At 40.7% G+C, this 21482-nt stretch overlaps 1 protein-coding gene across 3 annotated transcripts; it reads right to left on the minus strand.

Moving 5' to 3' along the window:
* Window positions 1–4477: 4477 nt before the first annotated feature.
* RNF138 (ring finger protein 138) lies at window positions 4478–16331 on the minus strand. 3 transcript variants are annotated; one of them, XM_074944434.1, is made up of 8 exons: window positions 15884–16331; window positions 14827–14953; window positions 13610–13775; window positions 12135–12250; window positions 10466–10537; window positions 9966–10071; window positions 9007–9114; window positions 4478–7275 (listed from the first exon to the last, which is right to left on the minus strand). In XM_074944434.1, the coding sequence occupies exons 2-8, from the start codon at window positions 14931–14933 to the stop codon at window positions 7207–7209; spliced, it is 744 nt and encodes a 247-aa protein (XP_074800535.1). In that variant the 5' UTR covers window positions 14934–14953; window positions 15884–16331; the 3' UTR covers window positions 4478–7206. The 3 variants fall into 3 exon arrangements, with proteins under 3 accessions (XP_074800535.1, XP_074800536.1, XP_074800537.1); XM_074944435.1 differs by lacking the exon at window positions 15884–16331 and adding an exon at window positions 15384–15497; XM_074944436.1 differs by lacking the exon at window positions 15884–16331 and adding an exon at window positions 15137–15418.
* Window positions 16332–21482: the final 5151 nt, after the last annotated feature.

Consider the following 21482-nt stretch of genomic DNA (forward strand, 5'->3'; position numbering starts at 1 on the left):
TTTCGGTCTTATTATCTAATCCTTTCTTAATGATGCCTAACATTGTTTGCTTTTTTAACTGCCGCTGCACATTGAGTGGATGTTTTCAGAGAACTATCCACAATAACTCCAAGATCTCTTTCCTGAGTGGTAACAGCTAATTTAGACCCCATCATTTTATATGTATAGTTGGGATTATGCTTTCCAACGTGCATTATTTTGCATTTATCCACATTGAATTTCATCTGCCAGTCTGTTGCCCAGTCACTCAGTTTTGAAAGATCCTTTTGTAGCTCTTCACAGTCTGCCTGGGACTTAACGATCTTGAGTAGTTTTGTATCATCTGCAAATTTTGCCACTTCACTGTTTACCCCTTTTTCTAGATCATTTATGAGTATGTTGAATAGGACTGGTCCCAGCACAGACTTCTGGGGGACACCACTATTTACCTCTCTCCATTCTGAAAACTGACCATTTATTCCTACCCTTTGTTTCCTATCTTTTATCCAGTTACCAATCCATGAGAGAACCTTCCCTCTTATGCCATGACTGCTTACTTTGCTTAAGGGCCTTTGGTGAGGGATCTTGTCAAATCTGAAAATCTAAATACACTATATCCACTTGTCCACATGCTTGTTGACCCCCTCAAAGAATTCTAATAGATTGATGAGGCATGATTTTCCTTTACAAAAACCATGTTGACTATTTCCCAACAAATTATGTTCATCTATGTATCTGACAATTTTGTTCTTTACTATAGTTTCAACCAGTTTGCCCAGTACTGAAGTCAGGCTTAACGACCTGTAATTGCCAGGGTCACTTCTGGAGCCCTTTTAAAAAACTGGCATCACATTAACTATCCTCCAGTCATTTGGTACAGAAGCTGATTTAAATGATAGGTTACAGATGACAGTTATTACTCCTGCAATTTCACCTTTGAGTTCCTTCAGAACTCTTGGGTGAATACCATCTGGTCCCGGTGACTTTTTCTTTTTATAAACTAAACAGTAATAGGAATACTTGTGGCACCTTAGAGACGAACAAATTTATTGGAGCATAAGCTTTCGTGAGCTACATGCTCTAACAAATTTGTTAGTCTCTAAGGTGCCACAAGTACTCCTTTTCTTTTTGCGGATACAGACTAACACGGCTGCTACTCTGAAACCTGTTTAGTTTATCAATTTATTCCAAAGCTGCCTCTAATGACACCTCCATCTGGGACAGTTCCTCAGATTTGTCACATAAAAAGAATGGCTCAGGTTTGGGAATCTTGCTCACATCCTCAACCGTGAAGACCAATGCAAAGAATTTGTTTAGCTTCTCCGCAATGGCCTTATCATCCTTGAGTGCTCCTTTAGCATCTCGATCGCCCAGTGACCCCACTGGTTGTTTAGCAGGCTTCCTGCTTCTGATGTACGGGAAAAAAAAAATTAGCTATTACTTCTTGAGTCTTTCGCTAGCTGTTCTTCAAATTCTCTTTTTGGCCTAATTATATTTTTACACTTCATTTGCCAGAGTTTACACCCCTTTCTATTTTTCTCATTAGGATAACTTCCACTTTTTAAAGGATGCTTTTTTGCCTCTCACTGCTTCTTTTACTTTGTTTAGCCATGGTGACTTTTTGGGTTCTCTTACTATGTTTTTTAATTTGGGGTATACATTTAAGTTGAGCCTCTCTTATGGTGTCTTTAAAAAGCTTCCATGCAGCTGGCAGGGATTTCACTTTTTGCGTTGTACCTTTTAATTTCTGTTTAACTAACCTCCTCATTTTTGTGTAGTTCCCCTTTCTGAAATTAAATGCTACAGTGTTGGGCCACTGTGGTGTTTTCCCACCACAGACCTGTTAAATTTAATTATATTAGCAATCCAGCTATATTCACCTCTTGGACCTGATCCTGTCCTCCGCTTAGGACTAAATCAAGAATTGCCTCTCCTCTTGTGGGTTCCAGGACTAGCTGCTCCAAGAAGCAGTCATTTAAGGTGTCAAGAAACTTTATCCCTGCATCCCTTCCTAACGTGATATGTACCCAGTCAATATGGGGATAGTTGAAATCTCCCATTATTAAGTTTTTAATTTTAATAGTCTCTCTAATCTCCCTGAGCATTTCACAGTCACTATCACCATCCAGGTCAGGTGGTCTGTAATATATCCCTACTGCTATAAAGATGATGTACCATGGATTGAGGGGAGTATGGAGGTATCCTAAATTTATATCCTTGACAATAATTAAAAATGGAATTAGGCCCACTTCTGAAAATGAGTTTTTGACACCCCCAGTCTAGAAGGATAGAGAAAAATTTTTATCTAGATAAACTTTTACTAGTCCTTACTGGTGAATGTGCCCACAAAAATGTGGGAGTGGCCATCCAAAGGAGAACTGGTGATGGTAAATGTTTTAAGTTGCTTAAGGCTTTAATTTTGAAAAGTAAAAGGTGAGCGTTGGCCTTTCCCAATAAAAGGCTGCATTTTTGGGGTAGCTCGAGAAATGGTACAGCGCTGCTTTCTCTAATGAACTTCAGCTGATAAAGAAATCCTAATATCCATGATTTTGATGTCAATCACGCACTTGTAGTAGGCAGCTGCACATTTTAACCATATTTAAGGCCTGTCTTCGCAAGCAGTCTCCCAAAAAAGGAGGTTCTAGGGGTTGTCGTGTATGTTCACTTGAAAAACATATATACATCATCAGGGCACTCCTGCATACAAATATCAAGAATGCATTTGAACAAATTCTGAATGGGTAGAGGGATAGACTAGTGTACAAGGTCTTTTCCATGTCTAAGATCCTGTGAAGGGGTATAGGTGCTTTGACTAGATATGTATGTAGCTGGTCATACCTGTTATACAAATCTGGCATATGTAGAACCTAAACATCCAGAAGGTAAACTACAGCTGGTCCTAAAATTGCATTATGGCTGCAAGACATACTCCTCCATATCCTCCTGACCATTGGTAAAGCATTCCAGGAGAGAGTGTATTTTGCAATCTGATAGTACCAGTGGCACAGGAAAGGATAGTTTAGCTATGACATAATAAAGGACTTATTCTTTATCAATGCTATTTAACTCCAGATAAGTTTAAATACATTTATTTTGTATGTTGTACGATTAACGGAATGTTTAAAAAAAAACCCAACCTGTAATGTTGCGTAAAGAAACCTTTGGCAAAACAGACAAGTTATTTGGAGGTATCCTGGGACTGTCCATAGATTAATTTTTTGGTTGTTGGGACTTCTACTAGTTAAAATATAGTAAAAAGACTGGAGTTATTCATTCATTTCTGGCTCAGTTCAACAAAACACTGATGCATATGTTTAAGACTCATGGTCCTCAGTGAGAATTAAGCATGTATGTTTTCAGTGTTTTGTGGCAAAAGGGAAATTGATGGAATCTCTAGTATCACAATTTTATAACCAGGTTTGGGTCATGCCATGTTAACGCACTTGAAAAAGCAGAAACAGAGAGCTGTAGATTGGATGACTGGGTTTTAGGAGAAAAAAAATGGAAACTGTACAGTAACAAAAGCCACACCAGTAGACTTCACATATTCTATTATCCTTAACCTCTTAGTTCCATTTTGGCAAGCCAAATTTTTGCTTGAGCAAAAAACAGAGCACAAAAGAAGGGAATTTAGAATAGAAAATACTTATGAACATGGATTATTTCTGCATTGAGTTTCATTGGGCATATGTACTTAGGAGAAGTGATGTACAACATGAGGAAGAGGAACACAAGTTTTTTCCAACTCAAAAGATATTGGGAGAGTGACCTGGGTAAGAAGGGCATGGTTCAGCAATGCAATCAACCATAACTTCTTCACATATCTTCCCTTACAAAATGTTGCCATGTCTACACAGAGTTACTCCTGGTCAACTCCATGTGTGGACACTCTTATTCTGGAATAAGTGTCCATACATGGAGTTAATCAGGAAAAATTAATAGTTTTATTAATAAACAACTCCATCTGTAGACAAGCTCTTAAGATATCTCTTCAGCAACCAGATTTGCCATCTTTGCTAATGGCTTCAAGGCCACCCCTACCACTCCCTCTAATACATTCTGCTTTTCCCAGTGATGACCCATGGGACAGCTGTAGTTGAATCTGCAAACAGACTTGGAAGCATGCACCTCTCTGCACAGCCCAAACCAGTCTTGTGCTTCTAGCCTCAAAACTGAATGAAGAACGTAAGGCCTCTGTCACTATATTGATAGTGACCAGCTCGGAAAGGATCATAAGGTTAAGCCAATATTAATTAGCCAACAGGACAGGTTATTAGTAATATGCATGTTTAAATATTTATCATCATTTAAACTGTGATGCCACCAGAAGTAGGTATAAAGTTCCTGAATTAGAATCTCAAAGGACGAAGTAGAATGAAGAGAACTGGTTCTAATCCCCAGCCTTATGACAAGTTCCTCCTTGTTAGAGAGTGAAGACACATAGAAAATAAAGTGTTTTAATAGAAAACCAAGAGGGTACAATTCAAGCATCAGACAGTCTTCAACATCAGTACATTAGAATGTGTTAATAAAAGGGTTTCTCAACAGCACACTTCCAATAAAATTTGAACATTTTAGTGCAATCACCACCCATCACCAATACACAGCCTCCTCATGGGTACATTTGAGATGCAGAGTGGGAAAGAGAATGACAACAGCAGTATAATATCTGACCAAACTGCTTCTTTTCTTGTCATTCATCAGTTATCTAAAAAAATGTGGTTGGAGGCCATCTCACCATAGTAAAAATATAAAACCTTAAACAAGAAAGGTTTGCCAATATACAGTTTACCATATGCAAAACAGGGAAACATCCCAGCCATTAAGGATTTTTATACTGCATTTAAATACACAAAACTAGAATGCAATAAATGAAAATTACTGTTCAAAGATTAAATTCCTTGTAACATATTGCAAAAGGATTTATTTTTAAAATCTCAAAACATTTAAACTCTGAAATAAAATTTTAGTAATCACATCAAATGTGAATAATTATTGCTGTAACAGTAGAAGGATTTTAGTCTCTGAGTGTTTTAAAATGTAAGTAATTTAAACTACAGTTCTCAAGACATGTTCAGGTAGCTGAAATGACTTGTTCAATCAGGTGTTGATCTCAGAATGATTCAAAATAATCTGTACTGGCTCTAGGCATTTATTGCCATCTCCACTATATTACTATTTTGTTGACTGAGAACAAATGTATGCATAACTAAACTTTGAAAAATAAACACATTCTATAAGAAGTGTTCACATGTTCTGAGCTTTTTTTTTTTTTAAATTACAAACTTTTTAGCAGTGGAATACCTTGAAATTTATTGCCCCCTCTCAAATTTTGTTTAAGATATTGTAAACAGGCTGGAACTTTAGGGGATCTGTGAAATAGCCCATTCCTCTATATTTTTGGCAACTATCCAGGAGAGATAGTATACTATCCATTTACACTTTCAAATAATTAGTATATATCTGACACTATAGCTCTATATATACACCGCCCTCTCCCTGCCACCCCATGAATGGACCACAGAATTAGGTTTCAACTTCGAAAATCCTTACACTGTAGGTTCTGGTCTTTACATACCTTCCAGTCTGGATAGATCTGGAATATGAAGCGTTTAAGGAAAACGCACTGCATTCTCCAGATTACTTTGTTTGGAAATAGCATCACATACCTTTTAGGGGGAGGTTTTCCAAAGGCACAAATGAGTTAGGCACCTGAACGCCATTTGTACTGTTGCTTGTGCTTAGACAATACCACTACTCAGATCACTAACTGCACTGCAAAATTATTGGATAGACTCTTTTTTTTATGTACACAACACCCATGTACAATAATGACAGCGATATGGGTTAGGGGAAAAACACTGAGTCCCAATTGACCATTTGGAAACATCCTATTTCTCCCAGCCTTGAATTCTCTATACACCTGATAAAGCCATTTCTTAGGGACATGCAAGAGAACAAAATAGGGCTTTTTGTTTCTTATATATAAAAGGTCCAAACTTAAAAATAAAAGCTTGTGTTTTTAAAATTGTGGGAATATCAAGTCTTGCCTTCCCTGTTTTTGTTGGAGGTCATCTTGGAGATAGGGAGAACTAGAATAGGAACTTGCGCAGCCCTTAGTGTAAGGTATGGAGGTGGTGAATCTTCTTAGGGAGATTTCCCCCCCCAACCGGTGGTTCAGGTTTACAACACATGTTAAAGTTTTAAACAATGACTGACAAAACATATATCAATGCCTTGATACCAATTATGTCCTAATCCTACCAGTTTTCAAGTTTAATGTCTTCCCTGTTTTTCATGGTAGACACAACCTGGATTTCTAATGTAACTAACCAGAAAAATAATATATAAAAGCAAAACACTCTGGCCTTTTTCATGTATCAAAAAGAGAGACTTTTTTTCTCTGCATGTTATCCTTAAATCATTCACAAGGCACACTGTCAAGTTACGCAAAGCAACAAAGCACTTCCTCTCCCCACCAGTTTGCAGCGTGTGTGGGAAGAGCTCATAGCCCCTCAGTCCAGGAAGCAAGATGTCCTATTTTAGTGATACGCCAGAGAAATAACAAAATAGAAATAAATTTCCCTCAGGCCATGATATAGCATTCCTTCTTAGTGATGTAAGTGAAACCAATCCGCTCTAAAATACTGCACTATTGAAAAGAACTATTTCAACTTTCCATAATGGCCACTCTCACTTTTATTGTTAGAAATTACGGTAGTAAAAATATCACTTCAGCTTTAAACAAAAGTTACACAAATATTCTCTCGAGGATATAATTTTGAAAATGAAACCATGACTATAAAAAGCAAAGTGCAACACAGCATCTTTGCATCTGATTCCCACCCCCCGCCCCCGAATTTGGCATTAACAAAAATATAACTGCAAGAACAACAAAACCATGAAAACGTACACAGAAATCAAGACACCAGTGAATAGCTCCAGCAAGGTCCCTACTTGAAGTAAAAGAACTCTACTCTCAGTAAAATGACTTAACACCTTTCCAATAGCTGTACGATCAATTATGTAGAATTAAGAATTATAGTAATAAAATTTACTCCATTTTTGTCTAATCAAAAACATTTTAAAACTCTTGTTCTTGGAAAATATATTTAACCTGAAAAAACAGATACTGAATTCCCTTTTTATTAATATACATTTCAGATTACTGATTGGATTCATGTAGTTTTTCCCTCAGAGTGCAGTAAAATGCAGAAGACCTACACTTTAAATATTCACATGACAAGATTCTTCAACAGCATTTTGGTACTGGGTTTCTTCATCAAGCTGAAGATTCTAAACACAATAAGACATTTGATCAAAAACCTGACAAAAGCTGTACATGCTTATCAAACTGTTCAACCCCATCCTGTTCTTTGTATTATTTGTTGACAACATATGGTATTGTAAATGGCAGCTAGATAAAGCATCTCTTGTGTTACACAATATATGCATCAAAAACAGGGTGGATAAAAATCAATGATTTTTTAAAAAATTAAAATTTTTTTTTAATTTAAATTGGATTTTTTTGATAAAATGCTTTGAGGAAAAAACCTATCTTTGAGCTTTAATGTATCTCATCGTGGAATAGGAATTATAAATTCTAATTCTATAGTATGAGACAATATATTCATGTAATGTTTAAGAAAAGTTTTTGTAAATGAGTTCCAATAGTTCATGGATTAGGGACCCAATCTTATGGGGTTTCTGGGGCTTCTGTATAGAAAGATTAACCTAAATAAATCTACCCACCCAATAGGACTCAGTGCTAAGTCTAGAAGATAGCATCGGAAATGCTTAGTTTTGCAGTTCTCAAACTGTGGATGTGTGTCTCCAGAGATAACATGCTTGTTAACAACAAAAATGTTTTTTTTTTTTTAAATAAATAAATATAGAGGTGAGAAACAACAGACCTCAACCCTATTGTCCCTCCGCACATTTCTGTACACAGAGTCAGTCCCTTACCTCTCTCTAAAAGTGCAAAGTTTCAAAAAGTTCAATGAATAGAAGATTGTTGGGAGCAGAATAGATCTGGACAAGGAGAAGAAGTCTTCAGATAAATGTGAGAAGGGAGGGACAGGCAACAGAAACAAAAGTGAAACTGTTTGAGCAGCATATTCCAGAAGTCTTGAGGTCTTTCTGAGAGTAGCCTTCATTGATTTGAGATCTACCATACCATTCCCTTACGAGAAGGGAAAACCTAAAATGGCAGCAGGCCGTAAAAGAGACCCAGTTTGGGTCTCCATCTATCTCTGAGTTGTGAAGAATATGTATTAAGGTTATAACAACCAAAAAGAATACACTTTTACGTAGAAATCCATGATTAAATAGAGTTTTCCTGACTTCCTGATTTAAATCAATTTGATTTAAATGAAATCTACCCTGATCAAGAAGGTTGGCTAAACACTCAGTACTATATCTTACACAGATACCAAAGAGAGACGAAAGCAGAGGAGTAGAACTCTACAGCCTAATGAACCCAGTCCATCTCCTCTCCCTGATTTTATTGTGGGCTAGTTAGCTAGGGAGATGGATTCTCTACCATATAATTCTTATGAGAGGGTTTTCAGGCAGCCAATATACCACTAGGACATCAAAGGTGCACGCTAAAACCGTATTTTCAAGGCCTCTGATTGTTCCTTTGCCAACCAAAAGAGAGGACAGACACCATAAAGATAGCAGTCTGGAGTCTGTCACACTTCCCTTGGGAATAGGGGTAGTCTTGGGCAGCTGTGCAAGGCTGAAATTAGCTTTGTGCAACAACCTCGTCTACACTAGATGGGTGTTCAGCATGATTTAGCAGCATCTATTGTCAATACCCACTGTCAATAGCAGTTACTGTTTATAGTGTAGACAACAGTTTAGAAGTGGCAGAACTACCTCTGCAGATTCCACAGCAGCTAAGCATGTAAAAGTTGCAAATCTTGTGTGGGCTCTGCAGCCACAGAGGCTAATTTAGTACTTTCCTTCAGAGAGAAAAAAGTTTCCCATTTCTCTGAAGAGCAAGAAAAAAGGAAAAATGCTTACCACAAATTCTCCATAGTCAAACTGGTGTCTTAGATTTAGATGGCTAACAAGATTTCTAGTAACCTGACTGGGATCTGCCCATGGGAGAGACACACAAATTGGACAAATCTAAATTTGAAAAATTATTAAAAAAAAGTATTAGCCAATAATAAGACATCATTATATTGTGTATTCTATGTAAACCTGAATCTGATACTTATCCACCCTCAAAAGTGAATGTACTAGAGTTTTACATAAACATTTTGAATGTTACACAACTTACAATTTTCCAGAAAAATATGACTAACATTTGAGATTGTAAACTTGAAGTTTAGTCCGTTTTTTAAAAGAGGTTAAAAGTAGTTTGTTACTACATCTGCCTGTAAGTCCTCCTGTCAATTTGCTTTTTAAATAAAAAATTCCTGTGTTTTAAAAAAGTTATTCTCCCTTCCACTCCACTGTTTGTGTGGGTCTTGCACACAACTAAGGTGCAAGAGGAAACTATACAGAGGAAACAATGAAACAGATTACACAGAGAAAATAAAAATATCTTTCCCTCCTTATCTTTTGGTTTTAGAAATTTTAGGTTTCATATGTAATAGTAAATTACAAGACAAATAAGATTTTTAAATTGACAATGTTTCTATAAGTAACAGTTCTAGTTAACAGACCAGAAAATAAAAGCATCAAGCTCAAAAAACAAAACAGTTTACATTTCAACTCAACACAGCAACTGAAACTAATGACAAAGAAAAAAAAAATGCCTTATGACTGAAGTGAAGTAAGAAAAGTTATGGTTAACAGGGAAATGTTTTTGAATGAAAATCCCTTCAACTTAACTACAGTGTCATCAATGCAATTCTTTTCTTAGAGCATAATGCTTGTTTGGAACTATAAGAGTCCATAGAAATAAACTATTACTCTAAATAACTAAAATAAGGGGCGTTTAAGATGCTTACATTGAAAATATATATACTTACTACAGGAACTATCTGATAAAGGTGTCTATTGTTACAATGATCCAGTAGGTGTTGCCGGGTAAAGTTGGTTTCCTGACACAGGGGGCATTTGAATGTGGGATGTGCACTGGAAATGGAAGTTATACAGTATTATATGGATCCATTAAAACAGAACTTAAGAGATATCAGAGGGAGATAACACAACATCTGCTGATGTTGTCATTTCCTTTATTCTGACTACTAACAGAAAAGGCTTTCTGACGCCACTTTGCTAAATTGTAAATTTCAAGCAAAACTGTATATTTGTGTGTCACTATGTATTCTATTAAGTTAGGGAATTTACACAATTCTTCTGTCTTTTTATTGAGGCCATACAATGCATCCTGGAGGTTCTTCAAGAAGTAACAAGAACACCAGATTCTTACTGATAAACCTGCATGTACATGAATCCAAGGATTTTTTTTTCTTAAAGAAGTTTCAGTTTGAATTAATCACTTTTACAATATTGAATTGAAGCCTACCTTGCATCTCCCTGAAGTGTCTGAAGATTAGCCATCTCTCCATTATCAAATGTAGATGTATCACTCCTATTACTTTATATAAAATATAGACAAAGTATACAAGTTAGACAAAGTATACAAGTTTAATTTGTTTTTGAATACCTAGCCCCCAAAAATATAGTGGGTTTTTTTTCTAATTTTGTAAGAAAAAAAATCCATTGAGTCCCATTAATTGTAAACTGATCATATAGGTAGAACATATGGTAACCACATATAACATGACAAATAATTAAATATCACTCAGAACTTTTTTCTTTTGCACCAAGATGTTATTTTTCACTTGGTTAGCATGATGAACTTTAATAGAATGCAGAGTAATTTAGTATGAAAATAGTGTTTAGTATATGCTTATCCATTCAACAGCAAGACTGAATTTTTGGGGCAGGGAGGGGAACGGGAAGAGGACAAATAGCTCCAATGGCAGTATGGACTGTGTAAACAGAAGACAGGCTGTTTTCTAAACGGCATTAGACAGCTGTTTGCTCAGGATGATACTTTACAACAGTAGTTAAAGGCATAAATCCTCCATAATTTGAAACTGTAGAAATGAGTTTCTGCAGTTTGTGCACACAACTAGGTACTTCATACAGTGTGTTGTAAGCAAGAATGCTACTTTCTTTAAATGCACGTTTTGATCATGTATGTATCTTTAACTAAGCAAAGCCAAATTGCTCAACTATGCAAATGAGCCCTAAGAATATGCATATTTACAACTGTACATTTGGCTAAGATAAACCCTGCTACAATTTGTATGTCTTATAGTGTTAGACACGGGAATTGTGTGTGTGTGTGTAATCTGGTGTACAGTAACATGACAACTTCTAGAATATTTTTCCAACTCAACCACTTCAGAGCAGCATGGCGTGACAGGTATGTAAAATACCAACATCTGAGCCCATTGCTACATATTCCTCGTTCTTTACCACAGATTCATTTGAAACTCAAATGGATTTTTTTCCCCCAACTGGTCAAACTACTGAAAATAGATGGTGATAAACAAAGGTACACAGTATGTGTAAGTATATACTAAACTAAATGTGAATTCTGAATGCCTGGCTTTGTTTTTACTCCGGTATTGGCAAAACAGGTTCTTTAGCCTTATGGCTTGCAACTGAGAGATGGTAAATGGCATCTGGTTATATAATTTATAAACCAACATGTAAAGATGCCAAAGGACTATTATTCACTTTCAAGAAGATTAACTCAAGATGAGTCAAATCTGAAGACAAATTCCTAAACAGAAGACAGCAACATTTTGAAACAAGAGGAGGCTAAGCGACCACCTATCCATTTAAATAGTAATAAGAATCGTGAGAAAAATAAAACTTCTCTAAACCTAAGAGCAATCAGACCTGCTATAAAGCAACTTGTTCAATTGCTGTTAAGGCAAAAAAACAGTTGGAGGTACTCTCACACTATACACCCTTTAGGGAAGGCTTCGGGAAGTCATTCCAAAACATGCTGCAGAGCACTTTTCTAAATGCCACAGATTGAAGAATAAAGAACAGGATCTAAAGGGTGTTTCTAGAGAAATATTCATTTTTGAAGCATAAGAACTTAGACAACACTGTTTACAAAAAGATAATGTGCCCTAGAAAAAACTGAGTCATATGTAAAATACACTAATTACCTGTTCCCTGTTGAATCTTGGGAAATCTGAAAGTTTGGAATAACAGACGGAACACCATATTCATCCTGATACTTCTTACATGTTTTATAATGGTGTCTCATGCGAGAAAACCTAACCTGTAAATGAAATTTCAAACCATGTAGATGTTACAGTGTAACTAGAACATCTGGGAAAATAATTACTTCTGCCAACAGATAAAACAAGGCATGTAAGAAAGGAAAACAGAACAACCCTGTATAACAATATATTATATTCTAATTCCTCTTCTAATGCAGCTTTAACAACTACATTCTGTATCCACTTATCTAAGCATATAACACTTAACGTATTAGGCATTATATCCAACTCTTGATACAAAAGAAAAAGGCGCTATGGGATATTCATTTGTTTTAAATACACCCTTTCCCTTCAGCAATAATGTATTACTTTGTGATCCTAGCCCTCTTGCCATTTATGTAGTCAGTTACACCTCAAACTAACATTTTCAGGGATTCCTATTGTCAAGCAGGAATACTGGCTCCCTTGAGCACAATGAAGAGCTTCACAGAAGGAAGTGAGAGCAGGACAGCTACAGATAGAAACATGTCCAAAGGTTCTAAGAACACATTATCTTTCACAATAGTATGCTCAATTGACGTATGTAAGCCACTTTGTTATTTCCAGTCTACCAGTTTGCAACTGAGTGTAAATGGCATTTGGTTTTATAGTTTATAAACCAGAATGTTTAAATGATTCCCTCACCTTATTTCATTTTAAACAGAGATAATGAGTAACAAAGCACCAAACTCTGTACTAATAGAGGATCTCACACACTCCTCTGAGACCCAAGAGTGAGTAAGGGTAATATTAAGATTTTTTGGATTCAAATGCTTCATAAACAAAACCTATTGGGTGAAATCCTGCCTCCATTTAAGGCAAGACTCTTATTGACCTCAATGGGGCCAGAACTCAGTGTTCTGAACATTAGTGATCTCTTTACCAAAAGGAAAGCAGAGAGATTAAATAATATGATAGTTTACTGGCATTTATATTGCTGTTTGCATTTTTTATTTTTGTGCTCTTCTGCTGTAAATTTGAGCATTTTTAAAAAAATATAGCAGTATCTTCAGTATATTTTCTAGTTGTATGACATTTCTCATTGTCATAGTTATTCATGTTCTCTTGGCATGTTTTAGAGTTTTCATTCATTCCTCTCAATTATTTTAACTTATGGAGCACTATCACTTTGGCACTTTATAAAAAAAAAAATTGCAACTTTATTTCAGCAGCCACTTTGTTCTGATTTCAAAGTGTGTTTGATAGCTAAGGACCAAGTTCTACTTCAGATGCAGGTGCATGCACACCTGCCTCACTTGGGGCTTGATGCTGCAAGTCTTTAACTACTGGCCATTAATGACACATAGCAGCATGAAGGATCAGGTCCCAAGTAAGGAAAGTTTATTTACTTGTAATAAATAATTTTATGTTTACTCCACCTGTTTTTCACAGCATCTACAACACCCAGAAAGCTTCTTCATGTTGTTTTCAACATCTAGAGCCCTTCTGGGACATGATCTTTCTTTTTTAGTCACAGTTCCCCGGCACAGAGGACAATGCGTTCCACTTTCTCTGATTGCTGTCAGGAAACATTTCCTGCAGAAGCTAATCAAAGGTAACACAAATTAGTTAAAAAAAAAAAAAAAAGTTGGGTAGGTCAATATTTTCTGCTTTAGCATCGAGGATAGCTGAGTAGCTACATTATTAATTATTATAAAAATAATAGTCAGGCCTTGAACCAGAAATAAGTTCTGCAGGATAAAGGTCACTGGCTGAAGTCCTCATAAAAACAATATAGATAAAGAGGTAAAGTTATTATAGAAACATACTACTGATCAAGTTATGGGATGTTTGGCAATTCATTTTACATAGAGATTGTACTTTCTAATTCCTGAGTTGTATAATTTGAATGATCATTAGTGAGATACTGAACATGTGATATTGAGGAAATCATCAGATGCTCATGTTTATCGCTAGACCAGTAGTAATATAGCCCAATACTGCAGCCCTTCACTTATGCAACTGCCCCCATAAATTCCAATTTGTTGGTTTTTGCAGTCCCCCTTACCTCCCATATATAAACAACATTCCTTTCAGTGTCTGTGTTGATTTTTAAAAGGAACACTTTTGAGGTAGTTTTGGCAAATTTCTAGTTTGTAATTAAACATATCTTAGAAGTAACATACACTTTCTGCAGCATTGTGAATGACAGCTAGAAAATTAAACTGATTACACTCTTTCCATTTTCCAATTTGAGAGACTAGCCAATGGAGAAGAAATTAAAGGTACATATTAAATAAGACTTGTAAAATCATTTCACTTCTAAATATGTAAGATGATAATAATCATCATGCAAGGAATTTAAAAATATATTTTTCACCTGATGGTTCTTTCACTACAAATGAAATGAGAACGACAAAAGCTCTGAAACACCTCATACACAACCTAAATTTAGCATTGGCTAGAGGTTTATTATCAGTGGACTGGAAAAGCTTTAAAAGGTCAGGTTTTACTGTATGTATCACACTGCAGTAGACACTGCTCCCAGGCCAAGTGTTGGAAAGTTAGGGCGAAGAAACAAAAGGAATAACAGCCTCTCAGGAGGCTAGAGGACAAGGGCTCATCGAGGGGAAGGCCAGGGGCAACTGATACCTACACGTGTTGGCAGGTTACTGTCCTCACAGGCGTTTTGAAGACCTCCTGGCACACGGGACAGTAAAAATCCTCTTCATTGAAACAAATAGTGGCAGGTTCCTCGGCCATGGCAGTGAGTCTTGACGGCTCTGGGGGAGTAAGGGGGGAAATCACTCACTTATGGAGACATAAGTCTTAACCCATTTCCCCCTTGCGGGGATGAAGGGCGGGTGGGGGAACAGGCCCCTGCACTCTGGTTGGCTGCGTCCCCCGCCAGCTTACTTTGAGGGGGCGCTATGCGGGCAGCTGGGGCAGAGGGGGCTCCTACTAACCAGGGGCAGAGCTGCAGGAAGGCGGTGGTGGCCAGCGGGGAAAGGGAGCTGGCAGGCCGGTCCCTGTCGCAGCGAGGACCCGGGCACCAGGGGCGGGGAAAGAAGCCGCGGCCCGAGGCCATGGGCCGGGACGGGACCGGTCTTCTCCCCCCGCACAGGCCCTGTCTGTTTCCGCCTCTCCACCGGGCGCGAATGGCAGCGGGCGGCGCCCTCCCCGCTCAGGGGCCGAGAGCGCGGCCCGCAGTACCTGGCGGGGGCCCCCCTGGGCGGGGCCGCCGCTCCAGCGTCTCAGGGCCTCTCAGCCGCAGCCCCCGCCGGACTCCATGCGGCAGCCGGCGCGGCCGCAGCAGCTGCCCCGGGGCGGGGTGGGCCGGGTTTCCATGGCGATTACCTGCGGCGGGCCCCGGCGGGATTGTTATGAAACAACAAGCGCCCCGCCCCCCGCTGTGGCCCGCTGGATGGCCCTTGCAGGACAGCCCCCTTCCCGCCACCCCGCGCTGGTACAGAGCCCCCCCCCGGGAGCCCGCCATGGGCCCTGCCGTGCCCGCGTCCCCACCCCTTGGCTTGAGCCCCTCCGCCGCTGCCAGGCCCCGAGCTTCCCCTTTGCGCCGGCCAAGGAGGGGGGGCCCAGCCTGTGACCGCAGTTCCGGGGCCCTGGGCGCCCGGCCGGTTCAGCCCCCGCCGCTTGCCCCGAACGCCTCTCACGCCAGGGGCGAGCAGCGCCCCCGTCCCGTGGGAGCGACCTGCCTTGCGTTCGCGCGGGGGCCAGCCCAGCCTGGCAGCAGAGGTGCCCGCAGCTCCCCTCCCTCTTTTGGTTTCTGCAGAGTGGCTTTTCCTGGGCTGCTGTCCTTCCCGATGGATTTGTCCATTGCCCCTGGTCAAGCAGAGTGGGCGGAGTGGGCAGCAATTGTGCTTCTTCAATGGAGAATTAGCTCTGATTTCAGCCTCTATTGTTGCTGCCGTGGTGCAAACGCCGAGGGTATGGCGGTGCTCGGGTGTTGGGTGGGTAATTGACTGGCGGTACTGAACCCTTTCGTAAAGGCTAATCGGGCACTCTCCAAATATTTGCTCCAGGAAGCAGATATGTACCCTAAGTTAACTAGCAGAGACAACCTCCAGAATTGGTACCTTCTGCGCACTAGGGGTTGGCACTGGGGCAGCTACACTGTGGTGGCTGAAATTGAAGCTAATTCCTAGCATAGACTGGGCATTGATGCTGAGATCTCAGAATTCTCAGCTCGGATGAGAGGGAGCAGGCGATGTTCACTATACAGCAATAATATGCAAGATAATGTGGCAGTTGTAGGAGTACCTAATAGGGGAATTACAGCTTCTGAGCAGATTGCTTAACAGGAAACTAACTGGCTGTGTCTGCAGGTGGAAAATGAGGGGATTGTTGGCCAGCATGGTTTAGAACATAAGAACGGCCCTGCTGGGTCAGACCAAAGGTCCATCTAGCCCAGTATCCTGTCTTCCAACAGTGGCCAGTGCCAGATGCCCCAGAGGGAATGAACAAAATAGGTAATCAAGTGATCGATCCCCTGTCACTCATTCCCAGCTTCTGGAAAACAGAGGCTAGGGACACCGTTCCTGCCCATCCTGGCTAATAGCCATTGATGGACCTATCCTCCAAGAATTTATCTAGTTATTTTTTGAACCCAGTTATGGTCTTGGCCTTCACAACATCCTCTGGCAAGGAGTTCCACAGGTTGATTATGTGTTGTGTGAAGAAATACTTAAATATAAGAATGGCCATACTGGGTCAGATGAATGGTCCATCGAGTGCAATATCCAGCCAAGCCTAGGTGTTTCAGAGGGAATGAACAGAACAGGCAATCACCAAGTGATCCATCCCTGTCCTCCACTTCCAGCTTCTGGCAGAAGTGTCCACAGAGCTGCCTTTTTCAAAATGTCCAACTATCGTTCCCAATGGCTGTGCTTTCCAGTTACATTTGCAGCAGTGTGTTCTGGGGAAATCTGGCTAGTTACCTTAGAGTGCAACAGTGTCTGTTGCCAGACAGGGGCTGTGTATTCACCTGGTGAGTACGCTGTGCAGGTAGCAACATCAGGGAATAACATTATTGCCAATGGCCATGATTATATTGTGACTAGCAATTGTGGGGTGTGGTACCTGTCTCGTGCATACATGATGAAAGGTGCTAACAAACAATTTTTCCCTTATTCAAAATGGCCACCTTCTCCTTTTACAGTCAATGGGGGTGAAGCCAGGATGATGGCTGTCATTTCCTCACATGCTATCGGTATGTGGAAGTGGGGCTTCCCTTAATAAAGGTGGCTGCCACTTCCCACTCTTCTCAAAGAGAATTAAACCAGGCAAAATGGCTGTCACTCTGTGGTTCAGGGGGCTAGATGGACACAGGGACTGTGATGAGCAGCAGTGGCACTGTGAAAGGTGGATGAGAAGAGTGAGGCGTTGCAGAGGATAGAGATGGGGTGGGAGATGCAGAGGTTGATGGCAGCTGCCTCAGCTGTAGAGATAGTGGTGAGCAAGGGGAGTCCCCTCCAAACAGCCAGGGGAAGGCAGGGTTGTAGTCTTGCCAGTTCTCACAAACTGGTTGTGTGAGACAGGGGATGTTGGTGCCTGCAAGAGGAATTGTCAAAATTACATCAGAAGCTCCTGTGGACCCATGATTTTCAGGGCTGGGCACATGGACAGAGCTCTGTGCAAGAGCCTTGAGGCTAAGGGCACAGACCTGCCCTGCCTTTAGGTAAGGGCCTAGATCAGAGAGAGGAGGCTTGGAGTAGCAGCAGGGAGGAGTTGGGACAGAGAATGGTTCTGCTGGGACCCTGATGGAGGAGAAGCTCCCGGGGGAGGGACGAAGTCCATGAACTGCTGCCACTGTGTCACAGACAGAGAAGTCCGGAGGCAGAGAAGCATTGCTGTTCAAACTCCTGCCCTCCCTCCCCCCACACACATACATACATACACACGCACGCACACACACAAACAGCATTTTCCGCTAATCTCATGATTTGGAAGGGGAAGCACTGACTCATGAGTTTTGATCTCCATAGGTTGATAATACACAAATAATAGTATTCATAGTGTGTGTTTACTGATATAACTATAGTGGTATAATTATGCTGGCAAATTTCCCTGTGTAGGGAAGCCCTCATACACATTAAGCAGATTCTGTAGTGACCTATCTAAATTTGGGTCTTGGTAGTTAACAAAAAACAAACAAACTCTTACTTTCCCTTTTAAAGATAAACAGGCCTCATTTGTAGAGATTAGATTAGTTTAAAATAAAGCACAGTCCCCTTATTTGAGGCCCTCGTTGAAAAAAAGGAGGATGGGAGGAAATGGTGCCCTTGACCTCTACTCTGCCGCCACTCTGAAGCTGAGAGCTGGCTACTCTCCGCAGTGAATGTATAGAAGGGGTTGCCAGGCAGGGGAACCCCCACCCCTCTTTCTAAATCCATGGGTCTTTAGGTGGGAGGAATGCAATCTGAAACCCTAAATCCGTGGGCCAGTGTGGCCTCTTAGGACTATTTAGGATCCTAGCAACCAACCAGAGCTCTATACTACATCAGCCAGTGATGGTTGCAACAGGTAGCCGTATGCTACTTTCTGGTGCAGTGAGGACTACCCAAATACACAGAATAATACCCTGAAGATTAGTGGACCTGTCTGACTGATCTTGAATGTCTGGATCTTGGCTCAAGATCGAAGCCTGTAGCCCTTTACTCAAAGACTCGGGGTGGGTGGAGGTAAATCTGTTGGAGGAAACTGAGCTGGAGCTGAGGTCCATCCTTCAGGATCAGATCACGAGATGTTGGGTATGGAGTCCTGATTCAGGCCTAACTCCAGTTACTATTGATATTGTTATGCGGAAAGATGCTAATAATATGCTTGATGGCAGTCTTTGATCCGGAGACTATCAAAGACCTGGTTAAAGCTGATGGGTGTGCTAAGCACCATTCTTTCAGACTTAGTGGGAGGAGCAGTAAAATCCCTTTTATATTACTTAAGAGCTGGAAACAATGGTTGCTGCCCAAAGTGATGGGCCACATGGTGAGGCCTTGTCAGAGTTTGCTGATTGAAAATGTAGGCAGGGACTAAGGGTTTAAGTTTGTGGCTTGTGTTTTGTAGGAGAGACAAGATGGGTGAGATTATCTTTTACTGAACCAACTTCTGTTGGTGAGACAGACAAGCTTTGGAGCCACACAGAACCTTTCTTCAGGTCTGGGAAAGGTATTCTTAGTGTTACAGCTAAATGCAAGGTGAAACAGATTGTTTAGCATAAGTAGTTAGCACATATTCTAATCTAAGGAACCATTCAAAATAGAGTGGCCTGTTAACACGTTTGCAGTCATAGGACAAAAGAGCGGGTTAGTGGGTTACAGATTGTTGCAATAAGCCATAAATCCAGTGTCTCTATTCAGTCCACATTAATAAAGTGCTTTCAGAGTCTTGTTTCAAAGGTGCTAGAACATGGAAGAGTATTATTTAATTGTTGAGTTTCAATCAATGGTATAAATTCTCATGCTTGGTACCATTTAGTTAGTTACTATGTGACATGCTGTCATGTCTGTGTGTGAGGTTTCCTGGTTCTTTGTTCCCATGTCAATGAGATGAGAAGTGGAATCTTCCACAGCTGTGGGGACCTGATGAGCCCATTAGGAAGAGACTACACTGAACCTTGACTTGTGACTTCTCCGTCCTCTGGATAGGATGAAGTGAATTTTTTGGATGGTGGAGCAGGCAGCTTGGCCTGAATACCCAGAGCCAATCTGCAGTCCTGAGGGCCCCTTGGGGGAAATCAACAACTCTTCTCCCTGCTGGGGAGGAGGCAGCCCAAAGCATGGACCTCCAGTAAGAGAAAGGACAAGTAGAAGACCAACACCAGCTCTGAAGAAGAAGAGCCATGTCCCAGACCCAAGGGCAGATGGAAACTCTTTCCAAAGATCTGTGAAACCAGAGAGAGAAACCCTGATTGATGAGCTCTAGACTGCATGGATGTGGGGAGGAGATGTATGAGGACCTGTTTACATGGTGAGATTGACCAGATAGCTGTTCTGGAATAACTCCCTGTATGGACATTCTTATTCTAGAATAAGAGTGCCTTTTTCTGGTTTAGTTTAGCCCAGTTTGCACTATTATTCCAAAGTAAGAGTGTACACATGAAGAGTTACTCTGGAATAACAATAGTACTTTAAATTCACATCTGACCTTATTCCAGAATAATTTCCCTATGTGGACAAGCCCCCCTGAGAGTGAAGATTGTTCTGGGCTCCTGAGTTTGACTCTACATTGTGGATCTCTCAGGTGTTGCCTTTATTCTGGACACCTGCTGTTCCACCGGAATGTAGATGTATCAAGAGACCTCAGAGCCAAAAACAAGAGCAAAGATGTTTCGTGAGTGTCTCTGTCCATTGGACGTACAGTTAATGACTTCTGAGAGCTGATTAAACATTTTGTGTGTGTCACATATCCTAGGTCGGGAGTTGGGGGAGCTAAAGAAGATGGAGAGCTCAGCCTGGTTCCTAGTCAAACAGGTGTCTGCATCACACAAATAACCACAGACGGGCCTAACCGTCTCCCTCATTATAAGCCTCAGTAGAGAGATTAAGGGTTGAATGGCCCAGAGAGGCTGAACTCTCTTCTTATTCCTACAGGTTCCTTTCAGGCCATGCTGAGATATATTGGCCAGGAGTCAGTTGGGAAGACTCTCCCAGCTGTTGCCCAGGTTGTGCCCACTCTAGGGATATGTGGGTTTCAGTCTCCAAGGGCCATCATAGAATCATAGAATAACAGGGTTGGAAGGGACCTCAGGAGGTCATTTAGTCCAACCCCCTGCTCAAAGCAGGGCCAATCCCCAATTTTTGCCCCAGATCCCTAAATGGCCCCCTCCAGGATTGAACTCACAACCCTGAGTTTAGCAGGCCAATGCTCAAACCACTGAGCTATCCCTGATTTCTGCTCTTTTACCCTCCTCGCACACATGCCAAAGCAGCTCTCTCTGTGTTTTCTGACTTGACATGAAGATGCTAGTAGCAGTGAGCCTGGCAGCATCTCTAGGGTATGTCTTCGCTGCAGAATTATCTCAGGTGATTGGTGCCTAAGGCTAAGCACTTGGCTCCCAAAAGTGAGCAATCACACTGTGAAGCCCTTCTTCAGTAACTTGAGTTACTGTGTCCTCACTTGTGGTGCACTCATCTTTGTGTGCCACTAGGACTTCTGGCAGTGTATCCCATGGTTCTCTGTACTGCAGTAAGATGAGCAGCTCTATGGTTCTTTCCTACTAAATTGTGGGAGAACCTGTCTGTCCTGGGTACCTGGGGGAACAAAGGGAAGGCATTGGAGAACTGTCAGCACTCTAGT

The sequence above is a fragment of the Natator depressus genome, chromosome 2 (assembly GCF_965152275.1).
Source record: "Natator depressus isolate rNatDep1 chromosome 2, rNatDep2.hap1, whole genome shotgun sequence".
NCBI lineage: Eukaryota > Metazoa > Chordata > Testudines > Cheloniidae > Natator > Natator depressus.

What these genes read in the sequence shown, in the direction of transcription:
- RNF138 (XM_074944434.1), bottom strand. Translation starts at nt 14,933, where the DNA reads ATGGCCGAGGAACCTGCCACTATTTGTTTCAATGAAGAGGATTTTTAC. An exon ending in TTTATCAGATAGTTCCTGTA is followed by an intron (nt 9,115 to 9,965) that starts GTAAGTATATAT and finishes TTTCAAATTTAG; the next exon opens with ATTTGTCCAATTTGTGTGTC. An exon ending in TTGACTATGGAGAATTTGTG is followed by an intron (nt 7,276 to 9,006) that starts GTAAGCATTTTT and finishes TATTGTGTTTAG; the next exon opens with AATCTTCAGCTTGATGAAGA.